The sequence below is a fragment of the Pecten maximus genome, chromosome 6, assembly GCF_902652985.1.
Source record: "Pecten maximus chromosome 6, xPecMax1.1, whole genome shotgun sequence".
NCBI classification, from domain to species: domain Eukaryota; kingdom Metazoa; phylum Mollusca; class Bivalvia; order Pectinida; family Pectinidae; genus Pecten; species Pecten maximus.
This window is the reverse complement of record NC_047020.1, coordinates 5,878,784-5,901,336: the sequence shown is the minus strand read 5'-3', so window position 1 is coordinate 5,901,336 and position 22,553 is coordinate 5,878,784. Positions and strand designations below refer to the sequence as shown.

Sequence of the window (22,553 nt, the reverse complement as noted above, 5' to 3'; positions counted from 1 at the left end):
ATGACGAGCCCAACATAGAGTTCAGTGGTCCGATTTATTGGAGAACGTTGTTGACATGTTTTGGCTATAGGGTAGCCGTCATCAGAACCCTGACAGTAATTTATTCATCTTAAGAAACATGATCTGTGAAATGTTTTAATGTTCCACAGGATTTGGATTGTGGTAAATGATAATTTGATTTAAGAAATACTTAAAAAATCTCAAGCTTTTCCTAAATTTCCAGACATTACGTTCATCTTGAGTTACTCGCACATTTGACCTAAACAGTGATTTTATACCGGTCATCTGTCACAAGTCGTTTTCTTTTCTTAAACAGGGATGAAAATGTTACAAGCCCAATAGAGGAGCAAACAGGATAAAAATAAACGCTCTCTAATTTGCTCTGTCTTTAAATCTAATACTCTTGTTACATATTAATGAGATGTTTAATCTTTAACAAGTTAACATGCGTTAGAATGAATTTGAAGCTTCAAGCTTTGTACCATGCATGCCTGTTGAACTGAAACTCATAATTGTTTTCATTTTCAGTCAATTTAAATATTAATGTTTTAAATTCATTTACATGACTAAATCTTGTTATTATATCCCTCATAAAGGATCAAAGCTATATTTGTAACCTGTAATAATTTGATATAAGTTCTGAAACCCCATACTAAATTTTAACATAAATAAAACATTACTCACTTAATCTATTGTATTACAACAGACACCTTAAAGTGTCGCTATATATATATATATGTAGGTATGGTAACAAAATGGGACCTTCTGGTATGTTACTAAATTAGTTAAATTAACTTGAATTGAGAACAGTTAAATTATCCAGCATACATACTGCGGAATGAATTTTTGATAAAATCGTTTGACCATAGTGGACAAGAAAGATAAAGAGAGGTGCTTTGTTTGTAACTTCATGACGTACCATTATGGTACAGTTGACTTCAGCTCTCCGGAGCCTCAACTTAAAATCTGTAACTTAACGACGTACCATTATGGTACAATAGACTTCAGCTCTCCGGAGCCTCAACTTAAAGTCTGTAACTTAACGACGTACCATTATGGTACAATAGACTTCAGCCCTCCGGAGCCTCAACTTAAGAGTCTGTAACTTAACGACGTACCATTATGGTACAGTTGACTTCAGCTCTCCGGAGCCTCAACTTAAGTGTCTGTAACACTAAAAACTGATATAACCTTGACATATTGACATATACTTTTAAATTCAATGTTGATATTTATAAAAACCTTAATCTCTGTAACAATAAACAAGATTGATGTTGACACTACGACATACACTGTAGGTCTGCGTAAGTTACTACGGTATTCTCCGATACTTTGTAGGTCTGCGTAAGTTACTAAGGTATTCTCAGATACACTGTAGGTCTGTGTAAGTTACTACGGTATTCTCAGATACACTGTAGGTCTGTGTAAGTTACTACAGTATTCTCAGATACACTGTAGGTCTGTATAAGTTACTACAGTATTCTCAGATACACTGTAGGTCTGTATAAGTTACTACAGGTATTCTCAGATACACTGTAGGTCTGTGTAAGTTACTACAGTATTCTCAGATACACTGTAGGTCTGTGTAAGTTACTACAGTATTCTCAGATACACTGTAGGTCTGTATAAGTTACTACGGTATTCTCAGATACACTGTAGGTCTGTATAAGTTACTACGGTATTCTCAGATACACTGTAGGTCTGTATAAGTTACAACGGTATTCTCAGATACACTGTAGGTCTGTATAAGTTACTACGGTATTCTCAGATACACTGTAGGTCTGTATAAGTTACTACGGTATTCTCAGATACACTGTAGGTCTGTATAAGTTACTACAGTATTCTCAGATACACTGTGAGTCTGTATAAGTTACTACAGTATTCTCAGATACACTGTAGGTCTGTGTAAGTTACGGTATTCTCAGATACACTGTAGGTCTGTGTAAGTTACTACAGTATTCTCAGATACACTAGGTCTGTATAAGTTACTACAGTATTCTCAGATACACTGTAGGTCTGTGTAAGTTGCTACAGTATTCTCAGATACACTGTAGGTCTGTATAAGTTACTACAGTATTCTCAGATACACTGTAGGTCTGTATAAGTTACTACGGTATTCTCAGATACACTGTAGGTCTGTATAAGTTACTACGGTATTCTCAGATACACTGTAGGTCTGTGTAAGTTACTACAGTATTCTCAGATACACTGTAGGTCTGTGTAAGTTACAACGGTATTCTCAGATACACTGTAGGTCTGTATAAGTTACTACAGTATTCTCAGATACACTGTAGGTCTGTGTAAGTTACTACAGTATTCTCAGATGCTCTAGGTCATTATAGCCAGAAATCAATTAGCACGAACAAGTTAAAAAAAAAAAAATCTGATTTCCAGCGTGTGTTTATTTAGTAAAGTATATTGAGTGTATACTGTACATTATACGATATATATATTATATGTTAACGGTATGATCTAGGGAGGTTAGTCCTCTATCTTATATTAGAATTACCACACAAATTTAATCAGCACTTAAAAACACTTAGAGATGTTTAAAAAAGTATTTGAAGTTATGATTTTTTTTTAACAATCCTATACTTTGGCGTTTTAACAGATATTAAACAACCAAAATAAATTATTAAGAATAAGAATCTTCTCCATATGATATGATACTTACAGACTTGCTGATGATACTAATTAATCTGTGTTGAATCTGTTTACTAATGTATTGTCTGTGTTGGTGATGGGAATGTTATGCTTGTTTGGCTTCTAACCTCCAGAAACGCTAAAAACTTCCTTCAAGCCTCGTCAAAGCTCTCCGTCATTGGACCGCATGTAAACATATATGAGTAAGTATGATATATTTAATACAGAATGAAAATTGGCAGAATTCCTAAAACAGAATGAAATCATTTCTCAAAACTGAAAATCAATTGTAGCTTAAATTTAGAAATACATTTTTCCAAAACATAGCTTTTTGTTGAAATGCATTTTCTCAAACTGAAACTGCCAAAGATAATCATACAGTTGTTCAGTGAAGTAGTCACCAACTACTACAAGGAGATCCTGCCTCAAAATGACCCTGGCTGTTCATGGGGTGATAAACTCAACAACTAAACAAACAAACATAGATAGGAGTATATATATATAGTTATTATTTTTATGGAGAAATTAAATGTTGTTTTGTAATATTGATAATTTTGTTCTTAAATTGGCTTTTAAAATTACTAAATCAGTGTGGTAATTTTGTTGCCATAGCTTTATATGATACCGATTTATTGTGAAGTTTCATTGACAGATACACAGGAGATGCTATTTAACCATTTCAGAATCTACCATCCAAAGCAGGTGGGGCCAACAAAACAGGAGTTGTCCCACTCTGCCACACATATACAGAGACACATCCGAGGCTTCCTAGTCAGGAAAAAGTTTGAGAAGTTGAAGAGAAAGGTATTTGTCTCATCACCATGGTTACCTGATATGACTGTATTATAATCAGTTATATTGTCATGTGATATACCATTTTAGATTCTGATATTGAGCATTGAGAAGATCTTTAAAGATTGTAAAAAGATTAATACCAAGGCTTTATCATATAAATGGGAATTATATTATAAAACAAGTAATATAAATTTATATTACTTCACTCTTGTTGGCCCCGATGGTAGCTCACTTTGGCCTCTATGTGAGGGGAACCGGAGAGTTAAGAGGAAACCTACATGGTCAGGCAGGTTGCCTCCATTCCCAACCCAAGCAGGAAATCTTGATTGCCTTGGTGAAAGGGAAATATTCTCTCCACAGCCCCATCCAGCCATCTTAGGTGTTGTGACTGTGGTTACAAGAGAAAACTTTGGTAACCATGGCCACAAACATTTAGGTATTGTAGTATTTTTATGGAAATCTAGAAATTAAACCTTAGATATTGTTAGGACTGATGACAATTCAGCGTCTAATCTTGAAACTTTCAGGCTAAGTGGTACGGAACAACATGGCAGAAGATGGTGAGGGATTACAAGGGAACACTGGCACGCTGTCAGCGTAGACATGGCGTCGAGCGTGCAAGGACACCATTCACATTCAAGGACATGAGTGACTACATGGACATGAGGAGAAGTAATGATTGACTTGGGTTACTTTGGTTACTTTGGTTACTTGGGTTACTTTGGTTACTTTGGTGTAAATGTTAGATTGTTTTGGAAACTGTGTGATTCCATGGAAATGGAGAGCAGTGAAAAATGTGCTGAAAGATTCAAGATGATTTTTAATGCTAGGTTTTTGTTTGTTTAATTTAGCAAGTAAAATGTAACTAACTAAGATCAGAAAATGCACAAATAGATTAGAATCAGATAAAAAATAAGATTTTCTTGATAAAAAGATTTAATCTTACAAAGAATGAATTTGGTTAGATAATTCAGTTTGTATGAAAGAAGTGAAAAATTCCTTTTTGTTAGCCATACTTAACTAAATTAATCCTTAATTGACATGTTCTGTACCTTAAAACTGTCCACCCCAGTCATATGTTTGTATTATGTTGTGATCTGCCTATTTTACAGGGTACGAGAGTGTGTTTGTATTATGTTGTGATCTGTCTATTTTACAGGGTACGAGAGTGTGTTTGTATTATGTTGTGATCTGTCTATTTTACAGGGTACGAGAGTGTGTTTGTATTATGTTGTGATCTGTCTATTTTACAGGGTACGAGAGTGTGTTTGTATTATGTTGTGATCTGTCTATTTTACAGGGTACGAGAGTGTGTTTGTATTATGTTGTGATCTGTCTATTTTACAGGGTATGAGAGTGTGTTTGTATTATGTTGTGATCTGTCTATTTTACAGGGTACGAGAGTGTGTTTGTATTATGTTGTGATCTGTCTATTTTACAGGGTACGAGAGTGTGTTTGTATTATGTTGTGATCTGTCTATTTTACAGGGTACGAGAGTGTGTTTGTATTATGTTGTGATCTGTCTATTTTACAGGGTACGAGAGTGTGTTTGTATTATGTTGTGATCTGTCTATTTTACAGGGTATGAGAGTGTGTTTGTATTATGTTGTGATCTGTCTATTTTACAGGGTACGAGAGTGTGTTTGTATTATGTTGTGATCTGTCTATTTTACAGGGTACGAGAGTGTGTTTGTATTATGTTGTGATCTGTCTATTTTACAGGGTACGAGAGTGTGTTTGTATTATGTTGTGATCTGTCTATTTTACAGGGTACGAGAGTGTGTTTGTATTATGTTGTGATCTGTCTATTTTACAGGGTACGAGAGTGTGTTTGTATTATGTTGTGATCTGTCTATTTTACAGGGTATGAGAGTGTGTTTGACAAGAAAGCTTATGGAGGTGAGCTAGAGGTCTCCGACATGGATCAGTTTTTCCGTGAATGCGATCTTTACCCATCGAGGACTGAAATTGATGAGGGAATTGATGTGATCTTGCAAGGTAAGGTTACCTCAGAATATGTGTGATAATATCACCATGGAATCACCTTAATAAACTTTCAAGTCTGATCCAGGAACATTGCCAATGTACATGTAGCATGGTATTTTGAATCATGGTTGAAATGACGCTGGGGGCAAAAATACTCACATCATACCTCTAGTTCCCGAATACTCTTACCTCTAGTTCCCCAATACTCTTACCTCTAGTTCCCCAATACTCTTACCTCTAGTTCCCCAATACTCTTACATCAAGATCTACTTCCCTAATACTCTAACCTCTAGTTCCCCAATACTCTTACCTCAAGATCTACTTCCCCAATACTCTAACCCCTAGTTTCCCAATACTCTTACCTCGAGATCTACTTCCCCAATACTCTAACCTCTAGTTCCCCAATACTCTTACCTCTAGTTCCCCAATACTCTTACCTCAAGATCTACTTCCCCAATACTCTTACCCCTAGTTCCCCAATACTCTTACCTCGAGATCTACTTCCCCAATACTCTTACCTCTAGTTCCCCAATACTCTTACCTCTAGTTCCCCAATACTCTTACCTCAAGATCTACTTCCCCAATACTCTTACCCCTAGTTCCCCAATACTCTTACCTCGAGATCTACTTCCCCAATACTCTTACCTCTAGTTCCCCAATACTCTTACCTCTAGTTCCCCAATACTCTTACCTCAAGATCTACTTCCCCAATACTCTTACCCCTAGTTCCCCAATACTCTTACCTCAAGATCTACTTCCCCAATACTCTTACCCCTAGTTCCCCAATACTCTTACCTCAAGATCTACTTCCCTAATACTCTTACCTCTAGTTCCCCAATACTCTTACCTCTAGTTAATTCCCAAGACTCTTGTCTTTAGATGTTGATGACTCAGAAACAGAGTTTTACATCTTGTTCACATCCTTCATATCGTTTTGTTTCCAAAGAAATCTGTTTTGTTGCTTCATTTACAGCAGTTGTGTTATAAAGCATTCAGGTATTCATGTAGGTTGTATTACGTTATAAACTTGTTATATTAATATTTTCAGGTCAAGTAAACAAAAGACGTGGGTTGAAGAAGTCTGAAATGTTGGAACTGGTCTTCTACATCTATGTTCCTAAGGCGACAGGTCTGAAGAACACTCGCCAGTCCACGTGGATGAATCCCATCATCGACGGAGTAGAGGCTCGTAAATTGCTAGGTACGACATCATGTCAAATCTCAGTTGTCAAGGTTTTTCAAATCATATATAATTTATGATGTTATAAGTTTCCATTTGATATAAAATGAAGCAAGACTCATTCTGGTGAGTTGAGGTGAAATGCAATCGTGTGTGCTATCAAACTTGTTTAAAATGTGTAGAAAATTCAAAATCCTTTTTATGACATAATCATGTTATGCAATTAAAGTAAAAAAATATATAGTTACATGTTCCTGAAGTCCTGTTGGCTCTGTAGCATCCTCATTGTGACTTTATAATCAACAGGAGTATAATGTAATGTTCACAATAGGTCCAGTCCCCACCTACAAATGTGTTCTGTATGACACAACAATCAGGGCATGGTAGAAGTAGACATAGATTTGTTCACAAAATTCTTCTGGGAAAAATATATTCCATATTCATTCTCAAATGAGCCCCCTCTACTAGCACAACATTTCAGTTCCAAGTTTTTTAAAGCAAGTTTGGTAACTGTTTTAAAATTGAAGATTCTCAAGATTTAAGAATGGGCTTTGTTTGTGGGTGGGTCTGTTTGTGGGTGGGTCTGTTTGTGGGCGAGCCTGTTTGTGGGCGGGCCTGTTTGTGGGTGGGCCTGTTTGTGGGCGGGCTTGTTTGTGGGTGGGTCTGTTTGTGGGTGGGTCTGTTTGTGGATGGGTCTGTTTGTGGGCGGGCCTGTTTGGGGGGTGGGCCTCTTTGTAGGAGGGTCTGTTTGTGAGAGGACCTGTTTGTAGGAGGGCCTGTTTGTGGGCAGCCTACTGGAAACATGTTTATTTTATCTCACTCAAAACATAACCTAATTTTGATAGATGGTCAATGATGCACATCCAAAATACTTGACATATCACACAATATTAAGAAATGTAATTGACACATATAAATAAGTGGAATACTTCCAGTACAGAGAGCCCTAAGATAAGATTACAGCTGAGATAATTATTGTTTTGCAGTACAGTATAGTATCAAACATTTGATTTAATGAAAATATATTCAGATGTACTTTTTATACAATGTTAATGCGCTGGAAATTATATGAGTATTACCTAAATGAGCAGAGGTAAGCATAGATTTAAATGTGAGTTTATTTTATTGTTTTTTTCTACACTGTGAGCTCCTGAAGGAATATCATTTATCACATTTTGTCTTGCAGGATATTCATCTTCATCTAAAAAGGAGTTGTTAAAAATCTCAGGTTAAGAATATATATATATGTAATCCATCCCCATACCTTTATACACGGTCAAAGTGGATAGTTTTGCATGAAGAAATTATCTTGCATCAACTCAATGAAGCATTTTATCTTGCTTCCTGGAAACAATCTTACCAATACGAAAATGAGTATATACTACTTGTTTAAGTGTATGTAATAAAGCTGATGATGCATTTAATTCATTAATGAAACAATGTGTAAAATTGATAAGATGTTACTGAATTAATTAAAGCTGTATGCTACCTTACTGTGACATGGAGACTATTTCAGGACTATATATCTTAGCTACTGTAATGATATTACACACAAAGTTTTGTAATGTAGCAGACATCCTGGTTTATTTTGTTTAACATCCTATTAATCGCCAGGGTCATTTAAGGATGTGCCTGGTTTTGGCATCCACAATTGAAACATCTAAAAACAATGCAAAAAATATCAACAAGCAAAACTGTCCCCTTTTATAGTATTAACTTAGTTGACCTGTAGATTCTAACTTTATAATAAACCCTGGCTAAAGGTTATCAACTAATTATATATATAGTAAAGGTCTTTGTTCTATAGACTTCAAGGTAAAACTAAATGTTGCTAAATCTGAGTCTGATGATGTCCTAATTAGAGTCTACAGTAGACAGTCTGATGATGTCCTAATTAGAGTCTACAGTAGACAGTCTGATGATGTCCTAATTAGAGTCTACAGTAGACGGTCTGATGATGTCCTAATTAGAGTCTACAGTAGACGGTCTGATGATGTCCTAATTAGAGTCTACAGTAGACAGTCTGATGATGTCCTAATTAGAGTCTACAGTAGACAGTCTGATGATGTCCTAATTAGAGTCTACAGTAGACAGTCTGATGATGTCCTAATTAGAGTCTACAATAGAGTCTGATGATGTCCTAATTAGATACTACAGTAGGCGGCCTGATGATGTCCTAATTAGAGTCTACAGTAGACAGTCTGATGATGTCCTAATTAGAGTCTACAGTAGACAGTCTGATGATGTCCTAATTAGAGTCTACAATAGGCGGCCTGATGATGTCCTAATTAGAGTCTACAGTAGACAGTCTGATGATGTCCTAATTAGAGTCTACAGTAGACAGTCTGATGATGTCCTAATTAGAGTCTACAGTAGACAGTCTGATGATGTCCTAATTAGAGTCTACAGTAGACAGTCTGATGATGTCCTAATTAGAGTCTACAATAGACAGTCTGATGATGTCCTAATTAGAGTCTACAGTAGACGGTCTGATGATGTCCTAATTAGAGTCTACAGTAGACGGTCTGATGATGTCCTAATTAGAGTCTACAGTAGACAGTCTGATGATGTCCTAATTAGAGTCTACAGTAGACAGTCTGATGATGTCCTAATTAGAGTCTACAGTAGACAGTCTGATGATGTCCTAATTAGAGTCTACAATAGACAGTCTGATGATGTCCTAATTAGAGTCTACAATAGGCGGCCTGATGATGTCCTAATTAGAGTCTACAGTAGACAGTCTGATGATGTCCTAATTAGAGTCTACAGTAGACAGTCTGGTGATGTCCTAATTAGAGTCTACAATAGGCGGCCTGATGATGTCCTAATTAGAGTCTACAGTAGACAGTCTGATGATGTCCTAATTAGAGTCTACAGTAGACAGTCTGATGATGTCCTAATTAGAGTCTACAGTAGACAGTCTGATGATGTCCTAATTAGAGTCTACAGTAGACAGTCTGATGATGTCCTAATTAGAGTCTACAGTAGACAGTCTGATGATGTCCTAATTAGAGTCTACAATAGACAGTCTGATGATGTCCTAATTAGAGTCTACAGTAGACGGTCTGATGATGTCCTAATTAGAGTCTACAGTAGACGGTCTGATGATGTCCTAATTAGAGTCTACAGTAGACAGTCTGATGATGTCCTAATTAGAGTCTACAGTAGACAGTCTGATGATGTCCTAATTAGAGTCTACAGTAGACAGTCTGATGATGTCCTAATTAGAGTCTACAGTAGACAGTCTGATGATGTCCTAATTAGAGTCTACAATAGACAGTCTGATGATGTCCTAATTAGAGTCTACAATAGGCGGCCTGATGATGTCCTAATTAGAGTCTACAGTAGACAGTCTGATGATGTCCTAATTAGAGTCTACAGTAGACAGTCTGGTGATGTCCTAATTAGAGTCTACAATAGGCGGCCTGATGATGTCCTAATTAGAGTCTACAGTAGACAGTCTGATGATGTCCTAATTAGAGTCTACAGTAGACAGTCTGATGATGTCCTAATTAGAGTCTACAGTAGACAGTCTGATGATGTCCTAATTAGAGTCTACAGTAGACAGTCTGATGATGTCCTAATTAGAGTCTACAATAGACAGTCTGATGATGTCCTAATTAGAGTCTATAGTAGACAGTCTGGTGATGTCCTAATTAGAGTCTACAGTAGACAGTCTGGTGATGTCCTAATTAGAGTCTACAGTAGACAGTCTGATGATGTCCTAATTAGAGTCTACAGTAGACAGTCTGATGATGTCCTAATTAGAGTCTACAGTAGACAGTCTGATGATGTCCTAATTAGAGTCTACAATAGACAGTCTGATGATGTCCTAATTTGAGTCTACAGTACACAGCCTGATGATGTCCTAATTAGAGTCTACAATAGACAGTCTGATGATGTCCTAATTAGAGTCTACAATAGACAGTCTGATGATGTCCTAATTAGAGTCTACAATAGGTAATCTGATGATGTCCTAATTAGAGTCTGCAATAGACAGTCTGATGATGTCCTAATTAGAGTCTACAGTAGACAGTCTGATGTCCTAATTAGAGTCTACAATAGACAGTCTGATGATGTCCTAATTAGAGTCTACAGTAGACGGTCTGATGATGTCCTAATTAGAGTCTACAGTAGACAGTCTGATGATGTCCTAATTAGAGTCTACAGTAGACAGTCTGATGATGTCCTAATTAGAGTCTACAGTAGACAGTCCGATGATGTCCTAATTAGAGTCTACAGTAGACAGTCCGATGATGTCCTAATTAGAGTCTACAGTAGACAGTCCGATGATGTCCTAATTAGAGTCTACAGTAGACAGTCTGATGATGTCCTAATTAGAGTCTACAATAGACAGTCCGATGATGTCCTAATTAGAGTCTACAATAGACAGTCCGATGATGTCCTAATTAGAGTCTACAATAGACAGTCTGATGATGTCCTAATTAGAGTCTACAGTAGACAGTCTGATGATGTCCTAATTAGAGTCTACAGTAGACAGTCTGATGATGTCCTAATTAGAGTCTACAATAGACAGTCTGATGATGTCCTAATTAGAGTCTACAGTAGACAGTCTGATGATGTCCTAATTAGAGTCTACAGTAGACAGTCTGATGATGTCCTAATTAGAGTCTACAGTAGACAGTCTGATGATGTCCTAATTAGTGTCTACAATAGACAGTCTGATGTCCTAATTAGAGTCTACAATAGACAGTCTGATGATGTCCTAATTAGAGTCTACAGTAGACGGTCTGATGATGTCCTAATTAGAGTCTACAGTAGACAGTCTGATGATGTCCTAATTAGAGTCTACAGTAGACAGTCTGATGATGTCCTAATTAGAGTCTACAGTAGACAGTCTGATGATGTCCTAATTAGAGTCTACAATAGACAGTCTGATGATGTCCTAATTAGAGTCTACAATAGGCGGCCTGATGATGTCCTAATTAGAGTCTACAGTAGACAGTCTGATGATGTCCTAATTAGAGTCTACAGTAGACAGTCTGATGATGTCCTAATTAGAGTCTACAATAGGCGGCCTGATGATGTCCTAATTAGAGTCTACAGTAGACAGTCTGATGATGTCCTAATTAGAGTCTACAGTAGACAGTCTGATGATGTCCTAATTAGAGTCTACAATAGGCGGCCTGATGATGTCCTAATTAGAGTCTACAGTAGACAGTCTGATGATGTCCTAATTAGAGTCTACAGTAGACAGTCTGATGATGTCCTAATTAGAGTCTACAGTAGACAGTCTGTTGATGTCCTAATTAGAGTCTACAGTAGACAGTCTGATGATGTCCTAATTAGAGTCTACAATAGACAGTCTGATGATGTCCTAATTAGAGTCTATAGTAGACAGTCTGGTGATGTCCTAATTAGAGTCTACAGTAGACAGTCTGGTGATGTCCTAATTAGAGTCTACAGTAGACAGTCTGATGATGTCCTAATTAGAGTCTACAGTAGACAGTCTGATGATGTCCTAATTAGAGTCTACAGTAGACAGTCTGATGATGTCCTAATTAGAGTCTACAATAGACAGTCTGATGATGTCCTAATTTGAGTCTACAGTACACAGCCTGATGATGTCCTAATTAGAGTCTACAATAGACAGTCTGATGATGTCCTAATTAGAGTCTGCAATAGACAGTCTGATGATGTCCTAATTAAAGTCTACAGTAGACAGTCTGATGATGTCCTAATTAGAGTCTACAATAGACAGTCTGATGATGTCCTAATTAGAGTCTACAGTAGACGGTCTGATGATGTCCTAATTAGAGTCTACAGTAGACAGTCTGATGATGTCCTAATTAGAGTCTACAGTAGACAGTCTGATGATGTCCTAATTAGAGTCTACAGTAGACAGTCCGATGATGTCCTAATTAGAGTCTACAGTAGACAGTCCGATGATGTCCTAATTAGAGTCTACAGTAGACAGTCCGATGATGTCCTAATTAGAGTCTACAGTAGACAGTCTGATGATGTCCTAATTAGAGTCTACAATAGACAGTCCGATGATGTCCTAATTAGAGTCTACAATAGACAGTCTGATGATGTCCTAATTAGAGTCTACAATAGACAGTCTGATGATGTCCTAATTAGAGTCTACAGTAGACAGTCTGATGATGTCCTAATTAGAGTCTACAGTAGACAGTCTGATGATGTCCTAATTAGAGTCTACAATAGACAGTCTGATGATGTCCTAATTAGAGTCTACAGTAGACAGTCTGATGATGTCCTAATTAGAGTCTACAGTAGACAGTCTGATGATGTCCTAATTAGAGTCTACAGTAGACAGTCTGATGATGTCCTAATTAGAGTCTACAGTAGACAGTCTGATGATGTCCTAATTAGAGTCTATAATAGACAGCCTGATGATGTCCTAATTAGAGTCTACAGTAGACAGTCTGATGATGTCCTAATTAGAGTCTACAGTAGACAGTCTGGTGATGTCCTAATTAGAGTCTACAGTAGACAGTCTGATGATGTCCTAATTAGAGTCTATAATAGACAGCCTGATGATGTCCTAATTAGAGTCTACAGTAGACAGTCTGATGATGTCCTAATTAGAGTCTACAGTAGACAGTCTGATGATGTCCTAATTAGAGTCTACAGTAGACAGTCTGATGATGTCCTAATTAGAGTCTACAATAGACAGTCTGATGATGTCCTAATTTGAGTCTACAGTACACAGCCTGATGATGTCCTAATTAAAGTCTACAATAGACAGTCTGATGATGTCCTAATTAGAGTCTACAATAGACAGTCTGATGATGTCCTAATTAGAGTCTACAGTAGACAGTCTGATGATGTCCTAATTAGAGTCTACAGTAGACAGTCTGATGATGTCCTAATTAGAGTCTACAGTACACAGCCTGATGATGTCCTAATTAAAGTCTACAATAGACAGTCTGATGATGTCCTAATTAGAGTCTACAATAGACAGTCTGATGATGTCCTAATTAGAGTCTACAGTAGACAGTCTGATGATGTCCTAATTAGAGTCTACAGTAGACAGTCTGATGATGTCCTAATTAGAGTCTACAATAGACAGTCTGATGATGTCCTAATTAGAGTCTACAATAGGTAGTCTGATGATGTCCTAATTAGAGTCTGCAATAGACAGTCTGATGATGTCCTAATTAGAGTCTACAATAGACAGTCTGATGTCCTAATTAGAGTCTACAATAGACAGTCTGATGATGTCCTAATTAGAGTCTACAGTAGACGGTCTGATGATGTCCTAATTAGAGTCTACAGTAGACAGTCTGATGATGTCCTAATTAGAGTCTACAGTAGACAGTCTGATGATGTCCTAATTAGAGTCTACAGTAGACAGTCTGATGATGTCCTAATTAGAGTCTACAATAGGCGGCCTGATGATGTCCTAATTAGAGTCTACAGTAGACAGTCTGATGATGTCCTAATTAGAGTCTACAGTAGACAGTCTGATGATGTCCTAATTAGAGTCTACAGTAGACAGTCTGATGATGTCCTAATTAGAGTCTACAGTAGACAGTCTGATGATGTCCTAATTAGAGTCTACAGTAGACAGTCTGATGATGTCCTAATTAGAGTCTACAATAGACAGTCTGATGATGTCCTAATTAGAGTCTACAATAGGCGGCCTGATGATGTCCTAATTAGAGTCTACAGTAGACAGTCTGATGATGTCCTAATTAGAGTCTACAGTAGACAGTCTGATGATGTCCTAATTAGAGTCTACAATAGGCGGCCTGATGATGTCCTAATTAGAGTCTACAGTAGACAGTCTGATGATGTCCTAATTAGAGTCTACAGTAGACAGTCTGATGATGTCCTAATTAGAGTCTACAGTAGACAGTCTGATGATGTCCTAATTAGAGTCTACAGTAGACAGTCTGATGATGTCCTAATTAGAGTCTACAGTAGACAGTCTGATGATGTCCTAATTAGAGTCTACAATAGACAGTCTGATGATGTCCTAATTAGAGTCTACAATAGACAGTCTTATGATGTCCTAATTAGAGTCTACAATAGACAGTCTGATGATGTCCTAATTAGAGTCTACAATAGACAGTCTGATGATGTCCTAATTAGAGTCTACAGTAGACAGTCTGATGATGTCCTAATTAGAGTCTACAGTAGACAGTCTGATGTCCTAATTAGAGTCTACAATAGACAGTCTGATGATGTCCTAATTAGAGTCTACAGTAGACGGTCTGATGATGTCCTAATTAGAGTCTACAGTAGACAGTCTGATGATGTCCTAATTAGAGTCTACAGTAGACAGTCTGATGATGTCCTAATTAGAGTCTACAGTAGACAGTCTTATGATGTCCTAATTAGAGTCTACAATAGACAGTCTGATGATGTCCTAATTAGAGTCTACAGTAGACAGTCTGATGATGTCCTAATTAGAGTCTACAATAGACAGTCTGATGATGTCCTAATTAGAGTCTATAATAGACAGTCTGATGATGTCCTAATTAGAGTCTACAGTAGACAGTCTGGTGATGTCCTAATTAGAGTCTACAGTAGACAGTCTGATGATGTCCTAATTAGAGTCTACAATAGACAGTCTGATGATGTCCTAATTAGAGTCTACAGTAGACAGTCTGATGATGTCCTAATTAGAGTCTACAATAGGCAGTCTGATGATGTCCTAATTAGAGTCTACAGTAGACAGTCTGATGATGTCCTAATTAGAGTCTACAATAGACAGTCTGATGATGTCCTAATTAGAGTCTACAGTAGACAGTCTGATGATGTCCTAATTAAGAGTCTATAATAGGCGGCCTGATGATGTCCCTTCACACAGTTTCCAGTGGATTAAGCTTCATTCAATGATTATATCGCTATCAGACATGATTATCCAAAAGCTGTCATTAGATAAATCATCATTTTACTTTGCAATAAACAGCTGAAGCTATCTTTTTAAAGATGAATTGACAATAAATATTGTGACATATCTATTGAACTTCTGTATAACATATGATACAGTTGGACAAGGCCTTCACCAAGATCAGTTCTGGGGACGGTGGATTATCTCCTGCTTCTTTAGAATTGTTTTAGACAGGAAATATAAGTGTAATTTGTGAGTTATAACATGACAAAGGTGGCCTGCTGGATAGTCCTTACAGTACACAGCTAGAGAAGATTTGCTTTGTCATGTGGCCTCACACCATAGTTTCTAGTCTCCAAAGGAAAACACTTAAAAGGCTATTTGTTGTTTAAATCAATTTAATGACAATGAAAATGAGCTCAGACCCTGAAATTCATCCTCAGGGTCTCAAAACATATCCTTTTCACCAAAATAAAGTTTTCTGTTTCTTAGATAATTTTATCTCATTTGTAGGAATGACATGAAAATTATCATACTTTTAAAAACTTCCTTAAAAATTTACAATAATTAACTAGTGTGGAATGATGCTTTATCTGTGGTTTGAGGTCATTACAGCTAAGAGCCATTCTATATACCTTAAATACCACTGACAATTTATACAACAATGTCTAGATTATGTAGTATCTGCTGCTTCTCTCTCATAATTTACAAGAGTTATTCCCCTTGCTATGATAGCTGCTAAGTTGATTTTGAATGTTTATGTTTCACAGGGTTCACCAATGAGAAAGGGGAGATAATAAGTATGACTTGTAGAAACATGGAATTATTTTAGCTGTGTATAATTGTGTAGAAAAGAATATGCATGACTGTTGTAGATTTCCTTTTTATCAGTACCTCTAGATCTTAAGATAAAATATATATATAAAATATATATATAAATGTCAGTTTCAACTTTCTAACTTATACTTTCAAATGAGGAAGATCTCTTTGAACGACTATAAATTACTGCTGTAGAAACACCTCATTTCTAAAATTTCTGTCTTTTTAGGAAATATAGAAGAAAAAAAATGTAATTCTATTGATCTGTATAATATCTGTTTTCCTTCCCTGGGTGGCTGGGAGAGGGATCAGAGTCTTGGTTCTGAAGAGATTTCACACATCTTATTTTGATCCCATTTACTTTGTTTTATAATGAATTTTCATGGACGCCTTTACTTTGTTCTGTTTCTGTCACTATTCTTTACTCTGCAGTAGAAGTAGTACATTAGAATGTTGTTTGATACCTGAATTATAGTCTATAACAAATATGGCTCATGTAAAAAAAAAAAGGTAATTTCTTCAATGTTATTTGTTTGCTGGAATATATAGAGTTTAAAATGCATTTAAAAGAATATTTCCTAGTAATATTGAGTCTTAATCTGCATTGCCAACATTTATACTTTGTTTTAATTTGGCTCTTGCCGCACAGTTAAGATAATTTTTCAATTTTTATTGAACCCTAGCTGGTTGTGTGATAGTTTACATAATTCTTATGTTTGTCTGTTTCACAGGAAGTGAATTTGTGGAACCAGCTCCTCTGGAAGTGTGTGCCAAACTTGTCATCGACTCCAAACGGGAACGAAGAGAGCGAGAAAGAGCTGAACAGAATAAGCAGGAACAAGCGAAACTGGACGCCATCAAGGCGTCAGTGAAGGAGCGTCGGATGAAAGTGTCGGATAACATGAGTGACACCAGCAGTACAACAACAGTGGACTAAATACATTCCTTCTACAGACACTAATATCACACCAAAAGTCAGACATAAGGGTTTACCTCGGGAATCACTAGGACTAATATCACACCAAAAGTTGGACAGAAGGGTTTACCTCGGGAATAACTAGGACTAATATCACACCAAAAGTCAGACATAAGAGTTTACCTCCGGAAACATTAGGACTAATATCACACCAAAAGTCGGACATAATGGTTTACCTCCGGAAACATTAGGACTAATATCACACCAAAAGTCAGACAGAAGGGTTTACCTCGGGAATCACTAGGACTAATATCACACCAAAAGTCGGACATAAGGGTTTACCTCGGGAATAACTAGGACTAATATCACACCAAAAGTCAGACATAACGGTTTACCTCCGGAAACATTAGGACTAATATCACACCAAAAGTCGGACAGAAGGGTTTACCTCGGGAATCACTAGGACTAATATCACACCAAAAGTCAGACATAAGGGTTTACCTCCGGAAACATTAGGACTAATATCACACCAAAAGTCGGACAGAAGGGTTTACCTCGGGAATCACTAGGACTAATATCACACCAAAAGTCAGACATAACGGTTTACCTCGGGAATCATTAGGACTAATATCACACCAAAAGTCGGACAGAAGGGTTTACCTCGGGAATCACTAGGACTAATATCACACCAAAAGTCAGACATAAGGGTTTACCTCGGGAATCACTAGGACTAATATCACACCAAAAGTCGGACATAAGGGTTTACCTCGGGAATCACTAGGACTAATATCACACCAAAAGTCGGACATAAGGGTTTACCTCGGGAATAACTAGGACTAATATCACACCAAAAGTGGGACAGAACGGTTTACCTCGGGAATCACTAGGAATTCCATCTGACCTTTTGTTTGGATTGTTAATATGTGAAGGACAGTTCAACTGGAAGTGACAAGGAAAATCAGTTGTGTGACTTTACTCTGATAAATTATAAATTCACTGGAGTCTGATTCAGTAGCCTGTTTATAGAAATGTATCAACATTTGAAATATGTTGGCAAAACCTGTGTCAGCTAAAGACTGAGGTATTCATTGATGATGTTACAAGGATGTGGAGACAATGTACTTAAATGATTAGCTTTGAGTGTTACAACACATCATGAAGTTTTAGTTGTATATTATTTAAACATCCATGAGAACCGGTGTCCCCGGAGTATTAAACCTGCAAGTATTGTTATTGTTAGACGACAACTAAAGTACATCTGTACCATATCGCTATGTATACATTTTCAAATAATAACAACGAAACATATACATGTCCAAGAAAACAGTATTCACATATGATGTCCAATAACTGCAATGGTGTAGCCATAATTCAGCAGTAATTTAAGTGCTAAAATATACTTATCACAGAAATATGATTACCATAGAAATATGCTTACCACAGAAATACGCTTACCACAGAAATATGCTTACCACAGAAATACACTTACCACAGAAATATGCTTACTACTGAAACATGATTACTACAGAAATTATATATGCTTACCACAGAAATATACTTACCACTGAAATATACTTACCACAGAAATATGATTACTACAGAAATACATGTATGCTTATCACAGAAATACGTTTACCACTGACATATACTTACCGCTGAAATGTGCTTACCACAGAAATATACTTACCACTGAAATATGATTACTACTGAAATATTATAATAGGATAGCTGCAAACTTAACATTGATGCTAAAGTATGATTACCACTTTGATATAGAAGATGTAGGTTTGAAGAATAATTATAATCCCATTGTCTATGATTTCAATACTGATCAAGTGTTTGTGTGATTTAGAATGGATCTGACTCTCTCGTATGTTTATCATAATTCACCTTGCGTGGCTAGGTAGGTCATATATTTTCTGAAATCTTTTAATTCACCCTTTATACAGAGACCGCTTGATTGAGTTCCTTAAATTGGTAAAGTGGTTTCTGTTTATAATTTGATGTTTTCATGTGTCCATGAACTATTCAGATTTTGACAACTGGGCCTCAGGTGCTTGAAGATACAATTTGCTGTAAAAAGAAAGCAGTATTTTAACAGTAGTTTTACAAGGTTTGGGGGAGGGGGGCTTTGATATCATATCATAAGCTCAAATCAAACTGCTTAACATATATTTGAGAATTATTTCAAACTGTGTTATATGTGTTATAAAGGTTTTATTTCCTCTGTTTATCAGTTTGTTGTTCATGCTTATAGTAGCTAGACCATTTGTATCCCTTAGAGGGATAGAATACACTGCTGAAAAATTAATTGTTTTAGGATTGTATTTAAAATGTAACCTTCTAAATTAATTATTGTCAAAAAGAGAGTAGAGAGAAAATGATATGTAATTGTACATATCAAGTACAGATTGAGTACCGTATTTATCCTAAAATAACCAGACATGTTGATAAAAGTAGAGGGTGGACAACTGTAGGAAAATAAAATGGCACTTACTAGCATTACTAAGATATTGTCAATTATTGAGCTGCGATATGGGTGGGCTTGTTCCCAGGCATGGGCTTATTGCTGGTTAAATACGGTACGGTAACATATATTTATTTTTTGTCTTTAAGTGTAAAGATTATAGCAAAGCTGTGATATATAATACCTGTAATATGCATTTCATATGAAATTATTTATACATATATTAAACATAATTTATGATTAAACCTTTATAAATGTGGTTTTACTTGCATGTTTTATTTTCATGTCCGAAAATTGAAAAACTGCTGAATGTAATGATTATGGCTGAAAATGAACAGGGTCTAAAAGTTGAGTGAATGAAGAAAAGAGATGTGTGACATAAACTTGTTATTTAGGTTTTAAATTAACATGTATAAAATGGAAGTATCAATATTTTAATACAGGTCGTTTTAGGTGTTAAGTTAACATGTATAAATAAAAATCACAATATTTACTGGTCATTTTAGGTGTTAAATTATGTATAGAATAGAAATAACGACAAATTTGGTATCATCCACATTTGATAGAAATTTACCAATTGTATTTATATTGGTGATGTTTTACCTTTACCAGTTTACCTTGTTTTGATGTATCAGATAAAACACTGACTTTGTTATCTATGTAGGAATGTGCCAAGGTGCTTCACTTGGTCTCTACATTTCATCTTTTTTTTTTTATGCTGTTTTTGATAAAGTGATATATAGTTATATAATTATTTTTTTGTTTGATGATTGATGATTGTCTTTATGTTATAAACACTTGCTCAGTTTTTCTGGTGTAAAAATAGACAGGAAAATAAACAGGGAGATTTAAATAACTACCTGCACAGCAGGTCATCAACTAGTATTATGAATTATGTCTTATCCTAACAGAGGAGATGAAATGAGTTTGGTAGATAACCCTATATACATACTTATATCTGATACATATATCATCTGAATAAAGGGTTTTAATAGTCACCAAGGGATACATATATCATCTGAATAAAGGGTTGTAATAGTCATCAAGCGAGGAACTCAACAGGTTCAAATTAATACTGTATTATATGGGCTTTATACAAATAACATATAACATGTTTTTAAAGCTTTTATCAGTGTTATATGAGAAAAGACTAAATAATGTATGTATATCAGAGTAGACTAGGTAATGTATGTATTGAGAGTAATTAGGTGATGTACGTAAACCTACAAATCCTTTGCTCCATAATACAGCATCATTTACTTTGTTTCATTTTATTTATTTCTAATGGAGAACATTACAGTGCTTGAATCAATCATGTCATTTTATTAGATCTATTGTTTTACAGAAATTGTACAATGTTTCAATCCGTCCTTTTCATACAAATGTAATTTACACACAAATAAAATTTGAAAGTCAAGTCAGATTGAGGTTGTTATTATTTTAGCGGTTTTCTATATGAGGAAATAAACATAAAGCAATCACCCCTGTCAAACAGAGGTATGTCTTACTGACCGGGGTGTTGTTATGTTCATAACTTATTACTGACCAGGGTGTTGTTGTACATCACAGGTCCACAGACAAAACTATTGAGGCCTTACTGTACATCAAAGGTCCGTAGACAGACCTACTGAGGCCTTACTGTACATCACAGGTCCACAGACAGACCTATTGAGGCATTACTGTACATCACAGGTCCACAGACAGACCTATTGAGACCTTACTGTACATCACAGGTCTACAGACAGACCTATTGAGACCTTACTGTACATCACAGGTCTACAGACAGACCTATTGAGGCCTTACTGTACATCACAGGTCTGTAGACACACCCATTGAGGCCTTACTGTACATCACAGGTCCACAGACAGACCTATTGAGACCTTACTGTACATCACAGGTCTACAGACAGACCTATTGAGGCCTTACTGTACATCACAGGTCCACAGACAGACCTATTGAGACCTTACTGTACATCACAGGTCTACAGACAGACCTATTGAGGCCTTACTGTACATCACAGGTCTGTAGACAGACCTATTGAGGCCTTACTCTACATCACAGGTCCACAGACAGACCTATTGAGGCATTACTGTACATCACAGGTCTACAGACAGACCTATTGAGGCCTTACTGTACATCACAGGTCCACAGACAGACCTACTGAGGTCTTACTGTACATCAAAGGTCCACAGACAGACCTATTGAGGCCTTACTCTACATCACAGGTCCACAGACAGACCTACTGAGGTCTTACTGTACATCAAAGGTCCACAGACAGACCTATTGAGACCTTACTGTACATCAAAGGTCCGTAGACAGACCTATTGAGGCCTTACTGTACATCACAGGTCCACAGACAGACCTACTGAGGCCTTACTGTACATCAAAGTTCCACAGACAGACCTATTGAGGCCTTACTCTACATCACAGGTCCACAGACAGACCTACTGAGGTCTTACTGTACATCACAGGTCCACAGACAGACCTATTGAGACCTTACTGTACATCAAAGGTCCGTAGACAGACCTATTGAGGCCTTACTGTACATCACAGGTCCACAGACAGACCTACTGAGGCCTTACTGTACATCAAAGTTCCACAGACAGACCTATTGAGGCCTTACTCTACATCACAGGTCCACAGACAGACCTACTGAGGTCTTACTGTACATCACAGGTCCACAGACAGACCAATTGAGGCCTTACTGTACATCACAGGTCCACAGACAGACCTATTGAGGCCTTACTCTACATCACAGGTCCACAGACAGACCTACTGAGGTCTTACTGTACATCAAAGGTCCACAGACAGACCTATTGAGGCATTACTGTACATCACAGGTCCACAGACAGACCTATTGAGGCCTTACTGTACATCACAGGTCCACAGACAGACCTACTGAGGCCTTACTGTACATCAAAG

General features: G+C 36.7%; 1 protein-coding gene across 9 annotated transcripts in view; it reads left to right on the top strand.

Moving 5' to 3' along the window:
• LOC117328820 overlaps positions 1-21,052 on the top strand; it is a 106,277-nt gene extending 85,225 nt beyond the window's left edge. For 4 of the 9 annotated variants that reach the window (XM_033886388.1, XM_033886391.1, XM_033886386.1 and 1 more), the window contains 8 exons: positions 2,778-2,846; positions 3,327-3,447; positions 3,966-4,110; positions 5,303-5,437; positions 6,474-6,626; positions 7,792-7,833; positions 16,200-16,229; positions 16,980-21,052. In XM_033886388.1, coding sequence (XP_033742279.1) covers positions 2,778-2,846; positions 3,327-3,447; positions 3,966-4,110; positions 5,303-5,437; positions 6,474-6,626; positions 7,792-7,833; positions 16,200-16,229; positions 16,980-17,185 — 901 coding nt within the window. In that variant the 3' untranslated portion in view covers positions 17,186-21,052. The other 5 variants (XM_033886389.1, XM_033886387.1, XM_033886390.1 and 2 more) reach the window with 5 other exon arrangements.
• The last annotated feature ends 1,501 nt before the right edge of the window (positions 21,053-22,553 follow it).